This window comes from Malus domestica, chromosome 16 (assembly GCF_042453785.1).
Source record: "Malus domestica chromosome 16, GDT2T_hap1".
In the NCBI taxonomy this organism is placed as follows: Eukaryota; Viridiplantae; Streptophyta; class Magnoliopsida; order Rosales; family Rosaceae; genus Malus; species Malus domestica.
Window position 1 is genome coordinate 4,486,235 of NC_091676.1, and position 20,332 is coordinate 4,506,566.

At 38.6% G+C, this 20,332-nt stretch overlaps 2 protein-coding genes across 5 annotated transcripts; one reads left to right on the top strand and one right to left on the bottom strand.

Annotated features, from left to right (window-relative positions):
• Positions 1 to 47: 47 nt before the first annotated feature.
• On the top strand, positions 48 to 2,770 carry LOC103402838 (uncharacterized). The gene has a single exon (XM_008341607.4). It carries the CDS (start codon positions 577 to 579, stop codon positions 2,278 to 2,280), a length of 1,704 nt encoding a protein of 567 aa, XP_008339829.3. The 5' UTR covers positions 48 to 576; the 3' UTR covers positions 2,281 to 2,770.
• A 6,383-nt stretch (positions 2,771 to 9,153) lies between these two features.
• LOC103403263 (probable WRKY transcription factor 57) lies at positions 9,154 to 14,497 on the bottom strand. Of its 4 annotated transcripts, none has more exons than XM_029095804.2 (4): positions 13,431 to 14,497; positions 12,139 to 12,282; positions 11,205 to 11,632; positions 9,154 to 9,333 (listed from the first exon to the last, which is right to left on the bottom strand). In XM_029095804.2, exons 1-3 carry the CDS (start codon positions 13,847 to 13,849, stop codon positions 11,221 to 11,223), a joined length of 975 nt encoding a protein of 324 aa, XP_028951637.2. In that variant the 5' UTR covers positions 13,850 to 14,497; the 3' UTR covers positions 9,154 to 9,333; positions 11,205 to 11,220. The 4 variants fall into 4 exon arrangements, with proteins under 4 accessions (XP_028951637.2, XP_028951638.2, XP_028951639.2 ...); XM_029095805.2 differs by having other exon boundaries at positions 9,154 to 9,387; XM_029095806.2 differs by having other exon boundaries at positions 12,139 to 12,298.
• Positions 14,498 to 20,332: the final 5,835 nt, after the last annotated feature.

The window sequence follows — 20,332 nt, forward strand, 5'->3', positions numbered from 1 at the left end:
TTTATTCCCTTTTTATCTTTTGCTTCCATTCCATGCATGGAATTCTCCTCCGACTATAACACAAGCTAGAGAGAGAAAGAGTTTAGAGAGAGAAAGTGAGAGAGAAGAATCTCTGAATCAGTGATGGCTTAAGCTTTGATTGTGTTTTACAGGCCTCTTCATCGCCATCACTGGCGAGAAGAAACCCATTTCTCCAAAATTTGATCTTTTCGATTTAATCCCAATTTTTGTTTTCAACATTGAAAAAAGGGATTGTGGGTTATACTTTGATATGGAATTTAAAGGGTCCCTTTTTGTTGGGTCGGATCTCGTACTTCACAAAACCGTCACATCTCAACACTTCAATTCTCCCATCTGTTCATCACCTGCAATAAAGCTCCAAACTTTGTGATCTATTTCTTCAGCGGCTGGCTCGATCTGAGAGAGATTGTGCTCTGTTTCTCTCTGCCATTTGGGTATTTTTTACTGCAACCAGGGAACCGAATAATGCTGCATTCTAGCTACTTCGTTTGAGGTAAGTTTTGCTAATTTTACTTTGTTACTGCTGCCCCATCTTTTGGTTTTGACTATTGAGTGATGAAAAGAAATCAAACCATGGAGAAAGAAGATCAGAACAATCAGAACCAGAAAAAGAAATTTGTGTGCAAGTTTTGCAGCAAAAGGTTCCCCTGTGGGAAGTCATTGGGTGGTCACATAAGAACCCATCTGAAGATTCTGAACAAAAAACCAGCTACTCAAAAAGAAGAAGAGGAAGAAGATGATGAAATTATAGCCAACGCTGCTTCTAGGATTGTAAAGTTTTCACCTTTAGATGGTGGGCATTCTGGGTATTCTCTCAGAGAAAACCCCAAGAAAACATGGAGGTTTTCGGATGCGGACCCCAATTTCCAGTTGCAGCAGGAGAAAGCGTGTAAAGTATGCGGCAAAGGGTTTCAGTCACTGAAAGCTCTGTGTGGTCACATGGCTTGTCACTCGGAGAAGGAGAAGCTGATGAACAAGCTTGAAGAAATCTTAGAGTTCGATGAGAAGCAGAAGCTGCTTGATGTAATGGACAGTCAGTCGGATACTGAGACATCGGCTCCTCCGAGGCAGAGAAGGATTTCCAAAAGATTAAAGCAGCAGAATCTGGATGTTTACTCGTCTGTGGCAAATGGTGGTTCGTCATCTGGTGGTTCCGGAATCGAGCAAGAGCAGCAAGAAGTTGCTATTTGTTTGATGATGCTGTCACGCGATTCGGGTAGTAAAGGGGGTTTGAATTCGTTTGCTGAGTCTTCAGACAACACCTCTGTGGTTTTGGAGGCGAAATCATCGTCTATCGATGTGAGGATTAGTACTAAGAAAGGTATGAACTGTGCCTATAAAGTGAGTGATGTTATAGGGATGAAGAGAGCAAGAGAGAAAAAGTTCAACTGTGAGGAGATGGGTGTTTCTGACAATTCTGATTCCGGGTATTTTAGACATGAACGACCTAAGAAAGTTGATTCGGAAGTTTCAGAAGATGGGTTTTTTAGGAATGGTGAATTTCACAAGGGTAGAGCAGAATTTGGATCCAGAATCGAGGGATATGAGTCCTATGATGTGAAATTAAGGAAGGGTTTTCGTGTTGAATCTGAATTAGGCAAGGATGTGTCAAATGCAGAAGATCGTAGTCCTGATCAAGTGCATGGAGATAGAAGGACTTTGAAGTATGCATTGAGAAATACAACCAAGAATGGAACTTTTCACAGACCAATAGCTGATGATTCTTCCAATGTCGAACCCTGCAGAAATACACGAAAGAGCGGAAAATACGAGTGCTTGTTGACATGTAACAAAACGTTCCATTCTCACAGGGCTCTTGGGGCGCACAGAGCAAGTCACACCAAGACCACTGCTTACTCTGAGTCCATCTATGAGAGTGGGGAAAACAGCATGGACACCGATCCCTCTCCAATTCTGACACCCGCAAGCAGCAAGCTTGCTGAGCAGCCTTGCAGTGGGAAGAAACCAATGGATGATCAGGACTTCAGTGGCAGTGCAAAGAGATGTTCAGGGTCCAAGAAAAGCAAGGGGCATGAGTGTCCCTTCTGCTTCAAGGTTTTCAGGTCAGGCCAAGCTTTGGGCGGTCACAAAAGGTCACATTTTGTTGGGGGATGTGAAGTCAAAACTGTGGTACTTGGGCAGCAAGAACCTGATCAATCCCCTCCTCATGAGGCTGAAATCACAGCACTATTTGATCTCAATCTTCCAGCTCCAATGGAGGATGAAGCACACGACCATTTTGAATACATGGCGTGGTAGGTCGGAAGATAGGGTTTTTTAGTATGAACCGAAACATAGTATGCATCTTTCGACGTTGAATTCTTAATAGTACATCCAGCCGTTCATTCACTTGGTCCATTTTAGAATTTCGTGCAAGAAGAAGCAACAAAAGCATGAAACTTTTTTGGTGGGTCTCATTATCTGCAACTGTAATGATGCAAATGAAGGCGAAGTACAGGCAATGTGGTTAATTATTTGTCTCTTTGGGTCCCATCAGTTCAAAGGATGCCTTGCAGAGGTAATGGTTGCAACTTTTAGTTTTAAGGGGGTGGAAGAATTGAGTTGTTCTTGCAATTTTCCATCTTCTTTTAGTTTTTCTTTTCTTCTAAATAATTTATCTCATCATCTTTCTCATTTGTAGGGCACTTTGATCTGTTTCTTCCCAAAGCATATAGTTATTAGGAACTTATTTGTTTCTCTCTCTCTGACAATTTTAAATTATTATATGTTATCCTACACTGTTTTGGAATGTCTCATAATATTGTTTATCAACAAATTTTCAACTATAAAATTACTAGGAGTATGATAATATAAAAGCCAAAAGTTGGAGAGGTTTTTGAGACGAACCTGGAGATCTGGACCACTCATTAGCCCATCTCACTGACTCATCTCATACAAACAGAAGACCTGAATTTCTCTCTTGTACGGTCCAGATTTCTCAATGCATTGACTCAAAACTTTGAAATTCATAAAGAAACTTTTCCATTTAAAGTTACAAGTAAAAGAGAAGGGAGAGAGGTGTGCTCTTGAAAATTACCTCATTTATGAAAGCCACATTTGATCAAGTGTCACTTTCCATCACCTAGGAGTAGGACCCCATGTCTTAAGCTTATTAGGTTAAGTTTTTGGTGCGGCGTGCTATCATGGGCTAGATGTTTTTTGGTATCGTCCTAGACTCTCTCGGACACTTATACGCTATAGTAAGTAATTATCTAGTTTAGTTTTGTGTTTAACTGAACGGAAAGAACTTACATCTACCTCTTCAGACTCTACAATAACATTGCAGCCAACAAAATAATGATATGTTTTTTTAATTTCCGACTTAAACATTTTAGGATTGATTTAGGACACTATAATACGAGTTTCGAAAAAATGCATGTAAGTCTCTCTCGATGTAAATCCTAAAAAAATGAAACAAAATGAAACAAGGACTAATTGCATCTCACCATACATAACTAGCTCCACTTCTAATTGTGACCGTTCAGAACTTCAGACTGATTGCCAATTAAGCACCAAAATCAGTGTTGAAAATGGATTTATCCCAAAAGTTGCAAGGACCAACTGCTTTATGGGGAAATATTAGAAAGTGGTGCCACTTAAAATGTTGGGAGAGAAGTTTCCTCCATAATTTACATCCCTAAATCACTCTCACTGTGTATTCACATTCACTTCTGCATTTGCAATTGCATCTCTCTAAAATTATGATTGCATATAAGAAAGCTTCAAGCCACTCTTCCTTATAGTTGCTTTACAATTAGTCTCTTTTTTTTCAATCTAATAAAACAAACAATAATTAAGCTTTATTCGATTGAGCGAGGTCGGCTGTATGAATCATAAAATGCCACTGCTTTATCGATGTTGCCAAAGATCAAATCCGAGTCACCTGTGTGATAGGCGGGAATACTACCACGATACTACAACGACCTTGAATGATTGTTTCCCATCACGATTTGTAAATTAGGGGATCCGAAATTTGAAAAAGCTTCTGCAGATAGAATTGAACACTTGGGGTTGCTGGAGGTGTGGATAAATCTTTTGAATTAAGGAAATATAATTAGTTTGTGGAATCATGAGGAATCAAAGTCCACTGTGCACTTTCCATCAATGGGGAAGAAATTTTGGTTCAAGGTGGTTGCATAGCACCTACCACTAAGCATTTGAGTTTGTTTTAAATCATCTAAGTTAGTGACATGTGAAAACGTATATTAATAATATAAGTTTTGGAAAAATTATTGATTGGTATTGAAATACAATTATGCGATATACTTACTTTTCGTTTTTAACATAAACAAACAACTGGTTTATGCTTTTGAATGAAAAATCAATGATCGATATGGAAAGAGGGGTGAAATGGAAACTTCACTCTATATCAGTGAAATATAAGAAAATTAGTGAGTATCAATGATATTTACCGATTCATTACAGAAAATTTGTCAGAACCCAATACAAATTTCTAACTTTCGAATTTTTCTTTTGCGATTTTTTTTTTTATAATTTCGACTAAATCTGAATGAATTGATATACCTACCCCATTGTAAATTTCCATAATTTCTGTTGAAGGTAACCAAAGTCGATATATCCATCGATATTTTTATAAATTTGCATATCTATATTTCTACCTAACATATAAATGAATTGGTTATACCACTCAATAAAATCACGGTGCTACTCATTTACCTTTATTCTTCACAAAGCACACAAAGTTGTTTTTGTGCATTTTTTCCAACTAAATATGTTCATTCCATCATCTGAATGTAGTGTGTGTTCTGTGGACGACCTCAGCCCTCAGGACCACCTTTTTTTTAGGGCAATAAAAGCTCGAGTCAGCTTTGCATTGCATCAACTCGAATCAAGAAGCACTTGAGAGGAGTATCAATTGCATTATGTAAATAGAAGTATGAACTCATATGGTCTGTGCTTCAAATATATTCAACCACCACATAAGGAAACACCAAATATTTCAAAACCAAATATGCATTATTGCACTCTCTAACTCTTTAGGCAACTTGGATTTGCTTCTCACTTAATCATATCACAAACCTCTATCGCTTTTGAGTATCGATTTTGGTACTCGTTTTATCTTCTACCATTACAAATCGAGTCATTTATAATTTTTATAAAATCTACAATGAGTGTGTGATGCAGACGTGGATTATGTCAATTAATCGTGATAATGTGCCTATCTACCAGACTCTCACTCAAATTTCAATCCTCTCTCCGTAAATCAAAGTAAGAATATGCCATAAGCTAAATTGTTTGTTGTGATAGAGAAGCTGACTCATTTATTTAGATAGAGAAATGTTAATACGAAATGGAAGAATTAGGAGTAGGGTTGGTCATAGCTATTTTTTCCATTTTGATCTCTGCATAGAATTTGGAAATGTATTACCTAACATTAACAATTGAGGGTAGCTAGGTTTCCTTTTAGGGTTTCTGATTTTTATTTGTTTTCAGGTGGATATCTTTATCATGCCTTTTCTGATCCTATATTGTCGATAGATTAGAGAGTAATTTTGTTTATAAGTTGGACCAAATAAATCATAACAATGTTCTAAATTTACCGAATCTTTTTGCACTCGAGTTTGAATTATTCTCTCTATGTTAGATTTGAATACCGCTTTGTGAAAATAAAAAGAGAGAGAAGTAAACAACTTTGCGGAGCCTCACTTTGGGCCTGTAGACTGTAAGGATTGGGTCTCGCATGGATGGGATTGTGTTCATACTCAACACTGTAGGATACAAACCGACTAGGCCCAGCCACAAGAAAGGCCGCCGTGGCTCAAATAATTGAAGAAGAATTGATTTGCTGTGTCACTCTCAATCAGTTCTTTTGACGGAGATCAGCTAACGAGATATTTGTCGATTGATAGGGACGTTACATAATACTGAAATCTCAGTAATAATATGGACATATATGATCTGCCACTTGTTATTCAGTTTCGGGATGACTTAAACGAAACTAGAATGCCATGATGATATTTCAAATTAATTATTTGTCGGACATAAAAATTTTAAAATACGTGACATTGTGTTATTGATTCAGGATGTCATGAATGCCTAGTCGTCCAGATGAGTGTTGGCAAGTTCTCCATTTTCGGAGGCCACAAGTTCGAGACTTCCACCACTCTAACTATAAACAGTTGCTAGGGTTAGAAATAGAATGAGGATGTGATCAAAGGTGGACGCATATTGGGATTTAGGTGGTTACAAGACCATTTGGAGTTCATAAATATACATGTGAAGGTCTTCAAACGACCCTTCAAATGTTTTGTATCAGTCCGCTTGTACCTAATAAGTGTTTCATGTAATACTTGCTAGCATATCTCGACATGTTACATGGACAATATTCGACAAATTTTCTCGATATGCCTCATGAAGTGCTCGATGAAATGCCTCAGTGAATAAACTGAAATTTATTTTGTGTGGTTCGTGCTTTGTTTCTATTTATAAAATTTGAACATTTAACAGTGGGACCACCCAAGATTTGAATCCTGAATCTGCTACTAGATGCGATGGGACGCTAATGCGTACAATGAGGACAATAAGTTTTTTCATATAACAGTTGTATTGTATCGTCATATGGTGTTAATTAATTCACGTGTAATCAGTTGCATGGTTATTTTATAGACAGAGTAGACATACGGATGTACCATTGTATCATTCTTATCGATATTCTATGTCACCGACGATCGACGAGAAGGGAGACTGGAATTTCCATGGCGCGTGATCATATCTCCTCGCGCACATAGCGGCAGGTGAAACGCCGCTTTTAGCACATGTCTTGGACCACCTTCTTAATTTTCTATGCTGATACTCATGACTGGGAGACTAAGAGAGCTGCTCAATATATACGGCATGCGTCCTCTCTCTCTCCTCTGCTTTTCTGACATTGAAGGCTCTGACTACATGACACCATGCCACTTCATGCATGCATGGTGAAAGCCTTCATTTTAATCATGCAACTCCCTACCTCACTTCTCCTCCTCCAATCCGCATGCCGGATTTTCATTGAGGTCAAGTGTTTTATGATTTTCGTCACCGTAACAATATTTTACATATTCTTTAGCCTTACTTTTTACCCATGAGATACTTTATTTGTATATCTTTGCAGGGATTCGTGAAGGGGACTTGATTTGGCGTCTACTTTTTGGGTTTGGAGTTTGGTTTCCTTTGAGGATGTGGTGGCGGCGGCAACCTGGTTAATGCTGCTCAAGATTAGGAATTTTTTGTTGTTTGTTTTTTCAGCATTCGGGCCTAAGTTTATGTGCACCTCCCAAAACAAATTAAAACAATCATTTGTAGTGAAGACAATGAAAGAATACGGTTCTACAAAAAACCTTAAACTCTTAATCTAACTGTTATATAATTTCAGATTTGGGTGATTTTTGGTAGAACCTAAAAGATAGACGGTTCAAATGGTTGAAATAAAATGGGCCCCACAAAAATTATGTCAAAAATTGTATAAAATAGTGGTGCAGCGAATTCATTCCAATTGTATAATTTAATTTCTAAAACGTGGGCTAAAACTTACTATCAACTAATTCGAGATCGATTGAATTTTATGTTTTACTCATATTAAGTTGCAGTTAACCGCATTTGTAGACACTATAACAGAGTAAACTGCCAAGTTACCCCCTGAACTATCACCCAACTTTCGATTTCCCCCTGAACTTTTTAATTGGAAAATTAAGGACTTAATCTAATTTTTTTGGCCGATTTGCCCCCTACAATTAGTTTTTCATAGATTTCATCCAAATTAACGTTAACTTTTATCATGAGCAAACCACGTAACTCTCCTTTGTGTACAAAAGCATCACTTCACTAGACCTTCAGACATAAAAGCTATAGATTCACACATATTTGCATAGGTTTATATTTTATAAATCTAAGGTTTTCAATTATTTTAAAGAATGAAACGACCGAACTACCCACACATGTTGTGCACATGCTTCCATTTAACAAAATTTTGGATGGAATGAATGAAAAATTAACAGCAAGGGCAAATCGGCCAAAAAAATTAGTTTAAGTCCTTAATTTTTCAATTAAAAAGTTAAGGGCAGAAATCAAAATTTGGGTGATAATTCAAGGGGCAAATCGGCAGTTTACGCCACTATAATATGATATATCAACACCATTTTGACCATTGTACCCTTTCAACATCGGCGGCATCAACAATAGAGTGGTTAATATATTTGTAATATAATATATTAGGGATCTTCTTAAGTTAGGGTAACTTTATTCACCGGTGCTTCTAGGGTTTTTTTTTTTGGCTTTAAAGGGACATTTATGTCAAAGTTCAAACAGAAAGCAACTGCCATGGCCCACCACCCAACAAAAAGAGAGGGGCACGGGTCACTGGTCACCGGTCACTGCGTTACTTGATTAGCAGTTAATTGACTAGTTAGTACGTTCCTCTCTGAATCTCAAAACGAATTTATATGATGCATATGCATGGAAATACTAGCTAGGTAGGCAAACATAAATTAATCATGTCGCACGGGTAATTGGCACTTTACGCCAGTCGGCCGGTAAGAAAGCTTTACGTAATTGCCGGAAAAAGACGAAAGAAAGATAAACAAAGGTGAAGAGGAAGAGTGAAAAAAGCAATGTCGGCTAAAGCAATACGTACGCAAACTCAGCGGACAACTATACAACTAGGGCAATTCACAAGTCCCCCGAAAAACCAATAGGTTTCAAGGTTCAAATCGACAAACTACATTTCCTAATTCATTTATAAACCTATCGAAAAGGATTACGAAACAAATTCAAAACGGTCGATGCATGATAGACACGTACAGATATCATACACACACACACACACACACACACACACACAGATATAGAAGCTTTTGATTGAGGGATTTCTGTTTAGGTTTCTCTCCTGGAGCCATGCTTTCTATCTCTGCAATGGTGATCCAATGCATGCGCTTGGGTCTCTCGACTCCATCTGCCTATTGTTTCTTCTTTGAGTTTCTCCTGTTTTCTATCGTCTCTACTTGCGGAATTGGCCTGCCCCACTTGATGGTCCTACGAATCTTGTCTCACACCCCATATATATATATATATCATTGCAGAAAGTTAATATGAAAATATATTATCAGATCTCAGCAATTAGTTAATCAAATATAGCAATTAACGTTGTGAATGAATTTCCTTAGGATGTTCAATTATATGTATAAAAAGGAAAGAGTCTAAGTCAAGAGGTACATTCTGTTAATTACATACAGAGCTTAATATATACTAGTTAAGAAGCTGAAGATACCACGTGCACCTGCTAGTTAAGCCTGCAATATATCCGCATGCATGCGTGGCCTGCAGAGACGTTAACCAAGCTTTAACAATATTAATGCTACATATATATCCCACCTATACAACAAAGATTTGCGTTAATTAAGTAGGTACTATCTACTAATTAAACCATGATTAGAATCAACGAAAATGCGACTTGCATATCTCATGGACAATACAGGCTTTTGCGTTTTGTACTGCAGCCATTATGAATGAGAATTATACGCGGTTCTTCTTTTGTAAGCTTTTTTCCCTTTTCCTTTCTAAAATATTTTGATTAATCCCAAATTCTCAGTGGACGCATATTTTGATCTATATAAAATATATTAATGCACATTTTCTACCCCTTATTTTTATTTGAGGCATATATCATGAATGCATAAATTAATCTTAGTGCATACCACCTCTTGTACTATTTGATAATCATTTCAGTTTTTAACTTTTATATTTTTGTGAAAACAAAATACTGGAAACCGTTTGGTAATTGTTTTTCGTTTTTAGACCAATTGAAAACTAAAAACCAAAATGAAGCCAAGTTTTGAAAGCTAAAACAAGTAGCTTTTTATGCATACCCTAGTGCTGGTTCGATCCCTATCGCTCCCCCTCCCCTCTAACAACTAACAATTTAACCAACGCTATCATTTGGGAAAGAAAAAAAAAAGGAACTTCAATTTTCTTAATTGAAAAATAATTACTAAACAAGTTTTTCGTTTAAAAAAATTGAAAATATAACTAAACACACAAAATCAAGTCAAGTTTTGAAAAATGAACTTTAAAACAAAATTAATGTAAAAAACATCTCGTTAATTTTTCATCTCACATGCGTGATAATTTGACATCCACTTTAATATTTTTTTTCTAAAAAAATATTTTGAGAAATGAATTTTTGCCGCCAGAGTTTGTATAATGTCGGAGGTTTCCAAGAATAACAGTTATAACTTTCGCATGAGCAGATATGGATTGCAAATATGCAGATGATGAAATTAATCCAAATCCCCACAAGCAAAAAAAAAAAGTAAAATGAATTATCACGTCTTAGAGCTTCCTTTAACTTGCTTTGGCTGAAAGAGAAATTAAAGTTGGCATGCAATAATCAAAAGATAAGATATAGTCAACAACCTAGCAACCTAGCACAAGATCCCAAGCGTAGCAGATAAGTTCGTAGCCAATAAGAAGTACATGATGTTGATAGTGGTGCATAAAAAGCCACAAGGAAACAATTAGATACACAAAATTATATATACTAGTCATATAGAATAAGAACCACTCAATTATAATTCACGCTTGTGTTTTTTAATTAAAAAGGAAAACACCTCTACTTTAATTAATTCCACAGATTTCGGAATTAAGAAGCTACATTCTTCCAATCATGCGCCTAAAGTAACTTCTCCAGAAATCGAAATTATTATATAATTAAGTTGCTATAATTCTTAGTCTTCATCATCCTTTCAACTTCTAGGGTTTTCAAACCAACAGTACGATTGCCTACATTCTGGTGATTAATATATATCTGCGTGTGTTCAACCTAATAAGCTAGCTAGATGATTGTTAAGAAGTAAGTACAAACGTCAGGTTATGAACTTTTATCGTAAGAGAGCAACCTCCACGAGTACACTGATATCATAATGTCTCATGTTATGAAAGTTATTCTCCTAGGCATTATAAATTGGATAATACTATCCACATATTTATTTTTACTTCTCACTCACCTCTCTCAATTTCCGTTCGGTGAATCGAATAAATTGAAGCAGATCAATGGCAAAAGATTAACAAGAGTGTGTGAGAGGTAAAAATGAATGTGTGTGAATAGCATTATCCTATAACTAGAAAGTACCATCTTCATTATATACATTAAATAGTTAAATAATTCAAGTGAAGTATTGGTGTATTATTACCCTTTTACTCCAGTCGTTATCGATTTCGCATTCCGGGAGGTACAATGTCTCCAAGAAGCCCTTCATCGGTAGGAAGAGGTGGGGTTGGCTGAGGATCAATGAAGTGGGATGATCCTCCTGCAGCTTGATCATCGTCATGACGTCGGACTACTGCTTGGTGCGACGCCGTTGGGGTCAAATTAATAGGACTAGTTATTTCTCTGGGTCGAATTGTTGGATAATACATGAAGTGTGAGGCTGGAGACAGCTGAGCCAACGGGTGGCCTGCAAAGCCAGATTCATGACCAATGACTCCCCCACGAGGGAATGCAACGGTATGATGACAGTGTTGGCCTTCATATGTGGTAATTACAGTTGTGGGATCTTCAGAGGAACGCTCAACTCGTTTCTTCACTGTGCATTTGGTATTTGTGCAGCGATAATAGCTCCTGCAAATTAAACAGCAAAAGATTGAGTGTGAGATTCTGCATATAAAAATTGTAATGCATGTAATCTGGTGATTAATATCTGCATATCTAATAAACTAATGATTGTTGGTTTGCAAAATAAACAGCAAAAGATTCAGTGTCAGATTGTGTAAGATGATGCATATACATTTAACTGTTAGAATATTCTTTTGTTCCAATAATTCATAACCACTTTGAAGTTGTTTAATCCCAAATTTGTAAACTCTGTCCCTCTACTCAGTTCACAATCTTTAGATTAAAAGTTAGTTTTTTTAGTGTAGGTAGACAGTGGCACGCTCGCAATCTGTACAATCTCTAGGTCTATTTTTGAGGCTTGGAAATTTAGGGTAAAAAAAAATAAAGCTATCAGTTATAAGAAATTAAGAAAAATATTTCCATATTTAGATGACAAGGATAACAGTCTCAAAATGAAAATATATAGCAAGTACCAACATTTTAGTGGAGATAGTAATTAAATGGTTGCAGACCTTGGAAATGGACTATTTTTAACAGCCTTCTGACCATATTTCCTCCATCGGTAGCCATCCTCCAGATGATCAACTTCACTCTTTGTCACGAATGCGAATCGTTGCTGCCGGATTCTCTTCGGCCCCTTCTTTTTAACCTTACTCCTACAAAATATTTTACCTACAATTATCACAACAAAAACAATATCTTGAAAAATCCAAAGAAAAAAAAAACCCAAAAGATAAGTGAATTATATGTCATATATTACAAATTAAACGGAAATGCCATATAAAAGTACCACGTATATATTCATGCATGGTTAGTTTCTAATGTGATCCACCTAAAACATAATGTATATAATTATTGACATCATTCCACATGGTCGCTCAGAAGATATTGACATATGTCAACACTAGTGTGGTATATCATGCATTATGTTTTACCTTAAACTTAAACTTAAACCGTTAGGGAATAAACCTGTAATTCGTATCAAAGTAAATTAAATTTTAATTCCAAACAATAGCAAGGGGTTCAACATAGTCGGTAGTCGGCAACTAAAAGTGAGGTGGTGCATGTAATTATAAGCCACCATTATTAGGAAGAAATCCAAAAATATGGACCACAAATTAAAGAAGAATCCCATGGCAGCAATATCATCATCGCCCAACTCTCTCTTTATTATGGTAATGCAAATGCTACTTAGAGACAAATATGTCACATGCATCATCCATCACTTACTCACGCAAATGCTATTGCAATATTCGTAGTGGCGTTCGATGATTCATACAGCTGACCCCACTTGACGAGATAAAATCTTGTTATTGTTTGTAAAAAATAAAATAAAAAACCCTACAGCAAGAGCAAGCATATAATTACATTATTGTTCCTAACTAAACCTAAATCATTTAAAAACAAGCATATATAATAAATTAAACTCGCTTTATTTCCACCATATTCTCACTCTTTTTTCCCTCTTTACCAAAAAGTGTGAATTTTGGCACGCCATTTCCTGCCGTTAAATTTGCTTTGCCACGCCCTAATTCTGTGTGGAATTACAAAAATGCCACCCCAACTTGCATGAACTCTGTGTGTGTGTGGGTGCAGCTCTAATAGTTTCTCACTTTCTAAAGCGTACGGACGGAGACCCCAATTGCAGATTTTGCAAACCCGTTCTGATATTTTTCATTTTTATCCATTTAATTATTTATTTTGTAAAAAGATCCCTGCCTCAGTTGTAGCCCACGAAAAGCAAGTTAATTACGCAATAAGCCATTATTAATCAATATTACTCAATCATGGAAACCCAACTCACTGTATCTCGGGCGGTGGTTTGCCGCCGGAGCCTGCAGACTTCTCGGGAGGATCCTCGCTGGAGCTCGTAGACGCGGACTGATTGGTCGAAGCGGATCCGACAACCGGGGCCAGGTCGGAGCTCCGAAAGGCGGGGCTGCTACTGCTGCTGCTGTTCTCCAAAACAAGAGGACTACTGCTAGTATTTCCCGCCAAATCGGACATGTCGTCGGCGGCGGCGATGGGGTCGAGGCAGGGGAAGACTTCATCGGGTTTGGAGGCGACCGGGTTGAAGTTCCAGCCGAAGTCGCTGAGTATGTTGCTGTCTCTGTCGTGGGTGGTACTGAAGAAGTAGACGCTGTCGGAGTCCGGAGTCCAGGTGGACTGAGTCGTGAACTCGGTCGTGGTTAGTGGATCGCGTTTTTCGTTGTTTTCGTCCATGAGAATAGATCAGGACGATCCGCCGTGGACTGGTGGATTGGAATCGTCCGTGAGAATTGAGCATGAATTAGAAGGAGGTGAGGAGAGAGAAGAGAAAATTAGGGTTTTGGTGAGTGAGTGTTGGAAAGGACGCGTTGCTTTTAGAACTTTATGAAGGGGGGATGGAAAGCTTAGTCTCGTCATGCACAGTTGCAATATATGGAGAGAGGGAGGGAGGTGGAATGAATTAGAAAAAAGGAATCAAATGGAGAAGAAAGGAAGGGGCCGGGGAGAACAGAGAAAAGATAGAAAAGTCGCCGTCAACCTTTCAAGTATGTGCCCGGAACGTCTTATATCATGAGTAAAAAAAAATTCTCCGCCTAATAATATATGGTTTACCGTCTTATGTTTCGAACACTTAAAAAATCTCTCCAATATAGTACTAGAGTCTCATATTTAAGCAAAGCAAGGTGGGAATGGGGCAACTAGCCCCTCATCCGTCTACATAAAAATAACGATGGTTTTGTGTTGAAGAGTGGTCATTCTTGCATTCGTTAGAAATTTTCTCTTAATGTTGTTTGTATCTAGAAATGAAGACAAAACTCATGTCTACTTATTGAGTGCACCTCATTGTCCACTCATTTGTAAATTTTATATTGTTATTAGTATAATATTCTACATTTTATAACCAAAAGCGTTCATTTAAAAATTATCTTTTGTAAAAAAACCAATAAAAATAGGGAATTTTAACGAAAAGCACATGGTACTGTTCATTTTAACGAAAAACCATATTTTTACACTAAAAAGTCAATCCTGGTACTATTCACTTTACCCTTTATTTTGTCCTTATCATTAAAACTCAAAGTTTTCAAGCCCTTTTCATTAGTTTTCCTGTAAAAATATCATTTAAACATCCTTATGTATGGAACAATTTGACAGTTTTGATACTTCAATCCTTATTAGTACATATGAATGACCAAAAACTTTTTAGTTCAGTTGATTTTTGGCACATGAACTTTAAATAGTTATTCACAAATTAAAGAATTTTGATTATGACATTAACCAATAAAAATATGTTAATTACAATGAGATGGATGGGTTTATACAAGTAAGTAATATATTTTCCTTTTATTCTTTATATTTATGTCATTTGGACACGGAATGCATCATGTACATTATTCCATGGGTTGGATGTGGAGTAACTTAATTGATGAATAGTAGCATGGTACTATGTGAATGCCATCCCTTTATGTCTATATATATACGGTTTCTAGGTCAAAATAGTGTTTGAAATTGACATAACTTCTTACTTTGATCATTGAGATTGAAAATCAATATAAGTGGTTACTAAATTTGTTTATCGCCAATATTATTTTGGTCATTCCGTGAAAAATCTCCATTAAATTGAGAGTATTTTTATCCAATCAACCCCTCCACTTGCATTCCATTTAACGAAGATTTTTCATGAAAAAACTAAAATGATTGACAGTAGACAAACTTAAGAACCACTTCTATCACTTTTCAATGTCAAGAATCAAAGCAAAGAGTTATACTAATTTCATGAACTATTTTAGCTAAAAATCTTATATATTTTGAAGACACGTCACGTGGCCCGTCATGTGGATGTGAAGGATTTTCGTCATTTTATTTTCAAGTTTGGTAGAATCCCAAACTCATCTTTTTCAATATGTGTTTTTAATTAACGATGTTGATTGATGGCATATGGATGCATGATGGTGAAGACATATATGTACATATATATTGTACGACTGTTGTAATGAGTTATCCAATTCCCCAATACGCAACATTCATGGCTCTACTTAATTAACCATGTTGCTTGAGTTGTAACTGTGAACACGGAAAATTCCTGAAACGAAAGAGACAAGAAACGACGTGCACAAACAAATATTTGTATTTGATGATTTTGGGTTACAATCTCTCTCTATTTTGATCCTCTGATTCGATCTCCGTAAGGTGTGTATTTGTGGATGTGCGATTGATCCAAAGGGCCGTTGGGCTTGATCTAAGGATGAACGTTCTTCAAGGGCCGTGGACTTGATCTTGAAGGTGGATTTGAGCGGATCTTCAAAGGGGCTTTTGGGCTTGATCTTTGAAGAACAGTGATGAACGGATCTCCAAGGGCTTTTGGGCTTGATCTTGAAGAACAGTGATGAACGGATCTTCAAGGGCTTTTGGGCTTGATCTTGAAGAACGGTTGGATGTGTGGATTTGTTGATGTTTGTTGATCCAAGGGCCGTCGGGGCTTGATCTTGGATGAACGGATGATGAACGATGATGCTTTCTTCAAGGGCCGTCGGGGCTTGATCTTGAATTGGTGGATGATTGTTGATCCAAAGGGCCGTTGGGGCTTGATCTTAGGATGAATGATGAACGAATAACACTTTCTTCAAGGGCCGTCGGGGCTTGATCTTGGAAGAACGATGAACGAAGAACGAAGAAGGCTTTCTTGATTCTTCGGGAACCTGGATGCTTGAGAGCTTCGGAGTTTCAGAGCTTTAGAGCTTCAAGGTGTAATATGAATTCGTCCCCCAAATGAATGAAATGGGCTTGTATTTATAGAATTTTCCAAGGCCTAATTTTGAATATAATATCCCAGATGAAATAAGTCGTTTCTGCCAGGTGTTGACACGTGTCTTATTTGATGACTTTTCCAACTCATTTCAATTTTCGTTGAGTCACATGCTACGTGTAAAATTTATGTAATACATGAGCGTTGACACTTTGATTTATTGGTCAACATTTATTTACCGAAATTTCGATGTCTACAAATGCCCCCACTTCAAGGCACGTCGTATACATGTGCTTGTCACGTGTAGGAGATGTGTTTTGAAGTCCCTTACTATAGATGTCGATCCAAGGGCCGTCGAGGCTTGATCTTGAATTGGGCTTGAGATTTCTTCAAGGGCCGTTGAGGCTTGATCTTGAATTGTTGTTTGAAATTTCTTCAAGGGCCGTCGAGGCTTGATCGTGAAGGTTGAAATTGGACCACAAGGAGTTTCATGTGGTAGATGATCTTTGGCTTTGGTAGTGGGTGAATCGACACGTATTTTGTTGCGCTTTGTTGACTTTCCACAGCTTTGATCTTGAACTGGGTTGAAGGATTTTCTAGATTCCTCCAATTGTTGATTTTCCACAGCTTATTCTTGAACTAGGTTTTGATTCAAGGGTGGTAGACACTTAATCTTGAATCGGACTTGTGATTTCTTCCAGGGCCGTCGAGGCTTGATTTTGAATTTGGCTGGAAGCTTCTTCAAGGGCCGTTGAGGCTTGATTCTTGAAGGTTGACTCGAACACATGGTAAGCAGGCACGAGGTAAAGGTGACAACCTGTTTCTTTGTTCAATCTTTCTAATTCACACCTGAGCAGTTTGGTCAACGGTATGATCTTCAAGGTTGATGAGCTCTTCTTCCCGTTGGTGACATGATCTTTAAGGATTTGATTCAAGGGTGGTGAATCAGCACGTGCAGCCCACAACGCCTAGTAAGTCGACCCAAGAATTTGAGGGTCAAAACGAGTTCTTCATCTCAGACTCTTTCTGCCGAGTTAACTGAGCATGCTGCATTCTTCTCTGCTTGTTTCTTCAGGCAGATATGGCAGCTTCTCGAGTTCTTCAGCTCGGACTCCTTCTGCTGAGTTGACTGTGCAGACCGCCTTCTTCTCTGCTTGTTTCTTCAGCACGTTGTCTCCACATGCTGCAAGGTATCATTTTCACTTGTCTTATCTGTTCTCCAAGCAGATGTGACAGCTTCTATGGAAGTACAGCAGCAGTGGGAGACGAGTACTCGAGAGCAGTGCTAGGCAGGCAATCAGGGAAGGGTTCCAAGCAGTCGGTTCCTTACCCGAGTTTGAGTGGAAGTTCCGGCATATTGTTTTCTTTATCCTTGTCTTTGTAGGTAAGAACAAGGACAAAGGAAAGGACAGGGAGAACGCATGATATGAGATACTCTTGCTTTCAACCCTAGTGATATGAGATACTTTTGCTTTGGAGTCATTGGCTTGCAGAGGTACCCCAAGGAATAAGGAACATTGAATGACTCGAGAGGCTTCGTTGGGAAAGCATTTTTTTTTTTAGATGAAGAAAGGCTCTGTATGTCTTCCTTGCTGTGGAAGGTGAAGGTGGACAGTTTATAGGAAGTTCTTTGATACCTGTAGAGGTACTATTCTTTCACTCGTGTCGGCAACTAACGCGTGATTGAACAGTAAACTTTCACGTGCTTTCTCCTTCACCGAAAATCTTCGACAAATTGCCCGTGATTTGCGCAAAGTTGAGTGTGCATATGACAGGTGATGACGCGGCTGAAAAAGACTGGCGCCTCTTCGATATCTGGGATCGGCGCTTCGACAAATTACCCGTGATTTCCGCAAAGCTGAGTTTGCGTGTGACGGGTGCCGACGCGTCTGGAAAAGCAAGATGCTTCTCCGATTTCTGAGCTTGCCTCTTCGATTTTTGAATGGCCTCTTCGAATTCTGAGCTCGCCTCTTCGATCTCTGAAATCCCGTCGAGTGCTGATTTTTATAGAGGCAGGCAGTTCATTTCAAAGCACACTCGAATTTTTGCTTGTACCTTCTTGCACTTCTAAGATCTCGATTTGTCCGACCTCTTCTTTCTTTAACACCTTTGAAAATGTCTGGCCCCTCCGATCGTCGTTTTGACTTGAATCTTGGTGAAGAGGCAGTCCCTTCTTCTCCAGACAACATATGGCGCCCATCCTTCATATCCCCCACTGGTCCTCTTACCGTTGGGGATTCAGTGGTGAAGAATGATATGACCGCTGCGGTGGTGGCCCGGAACCTTGTCACTCCCAGAGATAACAGACTACTTTCCAAACGGTCTGATGAGTTGGCTGTTAAGGATTCTCTGGCTCTCAGTGTGCAGTGTGCGGGTTCTGTGTCTAATATGGCCCAACGCCTATTTGCTCGAACCCGTCAAGTTGAATCATTGGCGGCTGAAGTGATGAGTCTCAAACAAGAGATTAGAGGGCTCAAGCAGGAGAATAAACAGTTGCATAAACTCGCACATAGCTATGCGACAAACATGAAGAGGAAGATTGACCAGATGCAGGAGTCTGATGGTCAAATTTTACTTGATCATCAGAGGTTTGTGGGTTTGTTCCAGCAGCATTTGCCTTCGTCTTCTGGGACTGTACCGCGTAGTGAAGCTCCGAATGATCAATCTTCGGTGCCTCCTCCTCCTGGGGTTCCGCCGAGTACTGAGACACCACCTGAGCAATAAAGACTCTCTCCCGTTTGTTTGCACATTTGTTAATTGTTTTTTTTTTTTTTTTTTTTTTTTTTTTTTTTTTTTTTTTTTTGGTATGTAGAATGCAATTTTATGTAAAATTTCCGAAAATAAATAAATAAAATGGACTTTTATTTTTCTTAAGGCTCTTTTTTTTTTTTTGCTTTATATATATATATTATACACACATATATATATATACACATACATACATACATATATATATATATATATATATTTTTTTTTCATCCCAAAACTCATTTTCCCTTTGTTTTTGCATGGTGCTAGCCACCAAGAATCCACCTTCTTTTTTTATTTTTTTTTATTTTTTTTTTATTTTTTTTATTATTATTATTTTTTTATTATCATTATTATTTCATCATTATTATTTATTTATTTTATTTTTTTTATTCGTCTGCTTTTGGTGCCACATGCACCTCCCCTTTCTTTTCACATGGTGCCAGCACCAATTTGCACCACTATCCCATTTTCTATTATATTTTTTTTTGTATAAATTTCGATGATGGGCTGGGGGAATTTGCAGGGAGCGGAGCAAGGAGGATGACGGATGAAGCATGCACAGAAGCTGGAGCAGCGGAGGGCAGAAGGAGAGTGAAGCAGGAGGCGGCGCATGGCGGAGATTTCTCGAAGGATGCGGGGCTCCATTGCGGCGTCGGCTTGGGACTTGTCGATGATTTTGATGGCGACGGCGGTGTTGTCGATGAGGGATTGGACGGAGGAGGACAGGGCAGCTGTGACGGAGATCTTGCCATCGCCGTTGCAATCGAAGCTTTTGAAGACCTTTCTGGTCTCCTCGGCGACGAAGCTGCACTCGTCGATGCGAGCAGGCGGCGGAACGGTGGTGGCTGCAACGCTGTGATCTCTTGAAGTCCCTGCAGCTTGTCTTGAAGGCACGTACCAAGCAAACCGCCTGGAAATCGACCGGAGGCAAGGCCCCAAGGCAGCCCGGAAGTCTGCTCCGGCGACCGGAGGAGTGAAGAAGCCTCACCGCTTCAGGCCGGGAACGGTGGCGCTGAGAGAGATCAGGAAGTACCAGAAGAGCACGGAGCTCCTGATCCGCAAGCTGCCATTCCAAAGGCTGGTGAAGGAGAAAACGCCAATTGGGCTTCCTGGGCCTGGAGGAGCTTCAATGGATCCGATTTCAGAGCCAGCACGGTCCTTCTCGTCGATCCAAATCCACCAAATGAACCAGAATCGAAACCCGAGTCGCCGAGATCGGAGGA